The sequence below is a fragment of the Metopolophium dirhodum genome, chromosome 1 (assembly GCF_019925205.1).
Source record: "Metopolophium dirhodum isolate CAU chromosome 1, ASM1992520v1, whole genome shotgun sequence".
In the NCBI taxonomy this organism is placed as follows: domain Eukaryota; kingdom Metazoa; phylum Arthropoda; class Insecta; order Hemiptera; family Aphididae; genus Metopolophium; species Metopolophium dirhodum.
In genome coordinates, this window is record NC_083560.1 from 41,956,886 (window position 1) to 41,963,283 (window position 6,398).

The window sequence follows — 6,398 nt, forward strand, 5'->3', positions numbered from 1 at the left end:
AATAGTTGACAGTTGTTATTAATACGACATAATATAATACAATTTTTAAAACTTTTAAAATGTAATTCGTAATTACTAGATCAATAATATTTTTTAATGAATAACTTAAGAACAAAAACAACGACATAATTTATTAACCCGTTTCGTATCAAACAGCAGCGTATGGTCTACATTTTAAAATGAAAAAATAATATAATAATATAATATAAAGAGTATAATAATATAATTTAAAATAATATAGGCCCTAGTTTTGGCGACTAGGTGGTTTAGGATACATTGGCTTGGCATCCTTCTGCCGTGTGGGTGTAACAAGCGCAGTCGGAAATTTTACTTGAGATGCCTTAGCCTTATCCCAATTAGATACAGTTTTGTCCAACGCCTTTTGAAGGTTGAATAATGATTTACCGTCTTTCGAAGAAGACGAAGAAGGAGGCATGTCGTTGGTAGTCTAAAACAAAATGATGAGATCATAACAATTACATTTTTACAATAATTATTTAAACTTTTATTTTTGGTTTTTTTTAAATACAATTTTCATAAATAAACGAAAAACATAAACATAACATATAGTTAATTAAATATTATAAATTAACGATAATTGTATTTACGTATTGTTATTTAAAAAAAATAATAGAAAGGTACGATATAACGGTATAATGATAATTGACAAATAGCCAAGAGTGACGTCATGGAGCAGATGAGTTACCAGCCGCCAATTTTAATGTGAAAAAGTAGTTGGATTTACACTATGATTTTAATAACTTACTGAAGTATTTGAAATTTTTTTTTTTTTAATTGGCTTGGCATCGTTTGGCTTTGTGGGTGAAACAAGCGCAAGGTCTGTTTCTGCTTTATCTCTAGCTGCCTTAGCCTTATCCCAATCAGACACACATTTGTCCAACGCCTTTTGAAGGTTGAATGATGGCTTACCATCTTTTGAAGAAGATTGAGAAGGAGAATGAGAAGAAGACATGTTGTTGGTAGTCTAAAACAAAACGATGAGATCATAACAATTACATCTTTACAATTATTTTAAACTTCACCTTCTTTTATTTTTGATTAAATATTACTTATTGATGTATAAAAAATATTAATATTGATTATGTTTACTAAAGTTGTAACTCGTAGGTGCAAAAATAGAAGTGTTATGTAGTAACAAAACGTTATTTGGCTTAAATAATTTTGTCCTTGCCTAATAATTGGCAAAGTTTTGAAAGTCAATTAAATGTAATTTCTTTCAGTTAAAAGTTAATAATTAACAAAATAAGGTGGGCAAGTGGTTGTCGCTCTGCTGTATAGAAGGTTACAAGTAGATAACTGTAATAGATGGTGTTAAATTTGAATTCAAAGATATAATATCGTTGTATAAGAAAAACGATTCTGAGCGAAAACGGCCAGTCAGCCTATGATACTACTAAGTATATTTGATGATACTATTGTAAATAAAAAAATTCATATAAAACCTATTTACGTGAAACATTTTTTTAAATATTCAATCATTAGCTATAAAAGTTGAGAATTTTATACATTTTTAACTACAAAACAATTATTAAATTTTAAATTTGATGAATTTCGTCAAAATTCGAACTTTCAATGCTTATAAAAAAAAATTTGTGTCTATGTATTCTTAATATTTTTTTACTGCTATTGTAAAAATATATCAGGAGCTTTGCATTTTTACCAAACAAATACAATTTTATTGATATTTACAGAAAAAAAAAACTAAAAAAATGGAAAATTGAGATATGTCCGTCAACAGCTCAAAAAGAGTCAAATTTTTTGGAAACTGTTGTGGTGTATAGAAAATGCTAATATAAACATTCAGTGAAATTTTAAAGTATCTACGTCGTTCCTATTTTAATTACAACAAAATAAGGAAATCGTTACATGAGAAATCGAGTGAATATCAAATGTTGTAAAAATATGAATTTCAAACGCTCATAAAAACTTAATTTGACTTTCTTCTAGAATTCTTCTCGACTAACACTATAAATTAGATTATTATAATATATAATTAAAAAATTAAACTACCAAAATCTAAAAAGAGTTAACAAACCAACACTATTGTTTATGTTTACTATAGTTGTAACTTGTAGGTGTCTAATAAAAAATAAAAGTGTTATTTAGTAACGATTCAATATTTGGTTTAAATAATTGGCTCCATGCCTAATGGGAATTATATCTAAAGAGTAATTCCTATAATACAACGTATTTTTTTTCAGCATGTAAAAATTAACATGTAATATGTAAAAAGAAATAGCATTTGTACCAACAAGGATGTATTGGTATACGGTTACGCGGGTATAAGGCGTATACCCGTCAACGGATTTTCGATTTTCGGCGCATACCCAATGTAAAATCAAAGTTAAAACTTATTTATTAAATATTAGTTCATAGGAAAAATTGTTATGATGTTTTAATGAATTATTTATCTATAGAAGTATTGAAGATAACATAATGTGGTGTATTTAAAGTATTTTAAGTTCAATTTAGTAAACGCGGCAAACGTGTATCTTGCATTCTTGCGGTATTGTATATATTTGTAACCACTGACGCTACGTGTTTATCAGACACGGGCCAGTTGAATGGCTTATTATTTTTGTTTTAACATGTATTGTGTAAAAAGAAATATAATTTCTACCAATATTAATATGTTATATATTTAAAAATATTGAACATCATCAATAATCAGGTGATATATTAGGCAATGGTGTGCAAGTTAATGAAAATAATTAACTGTGAAAACTGAAGTTAATGAAATTAGATTGCCTTCAGTTAAAAGTTAAGCTGTGATATTCTTACATCATAAATTGCCCTAGTATTTGATTAACAGAAACATTAACCGAGACTATTAACACTGTATAGAACATTAGATTCTTATAATATATAATAAGAAATTAAATTACCAAAATCGAAAAAAAATCAACGAACGAACACTAAACAACCAGATTACTTGAGGATGAATGAAACTATCATAACTTATGAGTCTTACATAATTCACATAGTGAATTCACATAGTTTATGTAAATCAGTACTAATCAATATATATTTTTTATTTTTTATTTATTTATGACGTTAAACAACGTTTTACAGAAATCAATAATTAATAAGATATTTAAAAATATAACATCGGTTAACTCAAAAAGTGAAATAACAACTTAATGTACAATAACATCCTCCTCCCACAAAGTATTTGCAAGAAATATTTTGCTACATTAACTCATCCTGAATGTTGTACACCAAAATATGTTTTTACTATAAAATGTGTTTTCAGAAATAATCAAAACACGCGTCATTGTAATTTCAATACATGCTCAGTATTTAAAAAATAAATTATAGCAGGCCGGTGATGGACGAAAGTAGGTACCTATCTACGGTAGATGTTTAAAATGTCTATAGTGAATACCACGCCAAATATTAAAATAAAATCTTGATGAAAATTAAAATTTTTACAATACAGACCATATTATTATGTGCCGAAGAAGAAAGAGATAAAATTGTCAAATTATATTATAAATAAAATAAATAATTCTTACCGTTATAAAAGTGGTGTAAAAACGAACTGTTGTCTTTATTTTGATACACAAGAGAGCAGAATAAATAACAGTACAAAATACAGAAATAATTTAATGTTGAATATAATTATGAACTGAGTTTTGAATAAACGCTTATCGTTTTTCGGGATAGGTTTTTGTAAAGAAATCTTATCGATGATTCATTGTTCGGCGATTTCGTAATGTTATTAAAGATCATTTAAGTTCATTTTAGTGATGATGTATACTAATCTCATATTTAATTAAAATTGTACCATGTACCTACAGACAATTTTAATATAAACATGGTAAACCTTTTATGAAGGTATCTATGGTTATTTGTTTTGTAAGTATAACAAAATAACCAAATTATCAAACTATATATCTATTTTTATTTTTAATTCTTAAAGTAATGTTACTTTAAATTATTATATGACTCTTTTTCGATTTTAGTAATTTAATTTTCTAATTATATATTATAATAATCTTATTTTCTATACAGTGTTAATCGTCTTGGTTAATGTTTCTGTAAATAAAATACTAGGGCAGTTTATGATGTAAGAATACCGTAGTTTAACTTTTAACTAAAAGCAATTTAAATCTTTGCCTGTTATATCAATCATTGATTATTTTCAATATTTTAAAATATATAACATATTAATATTGGTGCTAATGAAATTTAGATTTTTACAAATTTACAATCAATCTTTTACAATTATAGTAAACTTAGACAATATTAATGTTTTTATACATCAATAATTAATATTTTAGTAACAGTTTAAAATAATTGTTAAGATGTAATTGTTATGATCTCTTTGTTTTGTTTTAGACTACCAACGACATGTCTTTGAATGATCGCAAATCATTATCCAACCTTCAAAAGGCGTTGGACTAATGTTTGTCTGATTGGGATAAGGATAAGGATAAGGCAGCTAGAGATAAAGCAAAAACGGACCTTGCGCTTGTTTCACCCACACAGCCGAAGGATGCCAAGCCAGTTTTTTAAAAACTACATGGTCGTAAAAAATAGGGCCTATATTATTTTAAAAGTTATTAAGATACTCTTTGTCTTAAATTATTACATTATTTTTCATTTTCATTATTGTAGACCGTACGCGGCCGTTTGATACGAAACGAGTTGATAAATTAAGACGTTGTTTTTTTTCTTGATTGTTGTAGTAATTACGTATTACATTTAAAAAGTTTTAAAAATCATATTATATTATGTCTTATTAGTTATTAATAACAACTGTCACGTATTGAATAAAATATGTCGCTTAATTTACTAAACGTAAGGTACCTAATATATTTTCTGTATTTCTTCTGCTTTATATTGCTTATGTTTTAACGGACGTTGAAAAGACGGTGGTGTATTTTTGATTTTAATATAATATGTTTATCGATTAGTTGTTTTTCTTAAATTTCTGAAATAAAAATGTGATTAGAATCATTTGTGAACATTTGTTACATAGTTAATCCCAATCAGTTACCAAAAACTAAATATCAAGATAATAATAAAATTACTAATGTTTCTTTTTTTTCCAAAAAGTATACCTAGAGCTTAATTAAGTTGAATTAATTACTGAAGTTCAAAACGTAAGTACCTATGTCATAAAAATACAATTTAAGATAAATATTCGATATCATAAATAAACTCCATGAAAATATTTAAAAAATAAATATGAAAACACACTGTTATTAACATATAAGTACTGTTTTAAATTAGAATTTTGAATATTATATTCTATGGGTATAGAACTCTGAATAAGACCTATTTATATCAGTTTAATAGTTTATTACTTGACACTACCCAGAGCCGTATTTGACAAAAAAAAAGACTAATAACTCCCCTGAATTTTCATCAATGTGGGGTATTTTGTAATTGTAGGCCAGTAGTCTTTTACATTTCCAGTGTGCCCCTGGGTTCATTTAGCCAATACAACACTAATCAAATAAAAGAAATCAATTGGTTTTAAAGTAGCGTATACAATTGCTGTAAAGGATACCTACTGTTCAAATGAATGACGTGCATTTCGCTGCAAGTTTATTTTCAAATACATTTTCCAAAGCCGTGTTGTTGTGTGGGGACAAATATATAAATGCCTTTAATTAGGAAGAAATAAAATGAATACACTTTTAATTATTATAATATCAACACTTATTAGTTGCCACTGTAAATGATTTAGAGGCAATAGGTATATGACTGGTTTTTGATCAACGTTCATGAAGATCAATCCGAAGTTTGATCAAAAATACTTGTTGGTTACAAATTAACTGATTGCTCAAGCCCAGAATGTTTTTTTTCAGCTTTAAAGCAAGCTTCTTTCTTATTCATGTGTAGTGGAAACTATTATTTATTCCTAGACAAAATTTAAGAATATTATATAATATATAGTTGAGTGTTAGAGCCACGCTGTTTGAGTTTAATTGGTGAAGATTCCAACATTGTCACTAGACAGCCGATCTGAAGACGTTGGTAATCACATCACAATCACCTTTTCAATCTGAATACAAATACAAAATAAAGGGTGGTTTAAAAGTTATTTCTGTTGAATGTATTAGTTCTTATACCTAGAAATAGTGTAGTTATATCATGTAGCTGAAACCTGTTCTCCAAATCATTAGAAACATATTTTTCTCGAGATGTTTTCCATACAATTTTTTTTTTTTTATAGAATATCAGCTTTATAACCAAATTTTACACCTAAAAGTGTAATAAAAAAATAGTTTATTTATACTACAAAACACAACTGACTTGGTACAAATTATGTATTGTGCACTGTTTTATTTTAATTTGTGTAGATCTGTCACTGTTTACAAGACTAAAAATATTAGATACCTATGTGTAACTGTGTAACATTATGT

General features: G+C 26.8%; 1 protein-coding gene across 1 annotated transcript; it reads right to left on the reverse strand.

Moving 5' to 3' along the window:
• Positions 1–244: 244 nt before the first annotated feature.
• On the reverse strand, positions 245–3,557 carry LOC132934281 (uncharacterized). Its single transcript, XM_061000568.1, has 3 exons — positions 3,537–3,557; positions 767–985; positions 245–448 (listed from the first exon to the last, which is right to left on the reverse strand). Exons 2-3 carry the CDS (start codon positions 971–973, stop codon positions 245–247), a joined length of 411 nt encoding a protein of 136 aa, XP_060856551.1. The 5' UTR covers positions 974–985; positions 3,537–3,557.
• Between the last annotated feature and the right edge of the window lie 2,841 nt (positions 3,558–6,398).

What these genes read in the sequence shown, in the direction of transcription:
- LOC132934281 (XM_061000568.1), bottom strand. Translation starts at nt 973, where the DNA reads ATGTCTTCTTCTCATTCTCCTTCTCAATCTTCTTCAAAAGATGGTAAG. An exon ending in AAAAAATTTCAAATACTTCA is followed by an intron (nt 449 to 766) that starts GTAAGTTATTAA and finishes ATTTTGTTTTAG; the next exon opens with ACTACCAACGACATGCCTCC.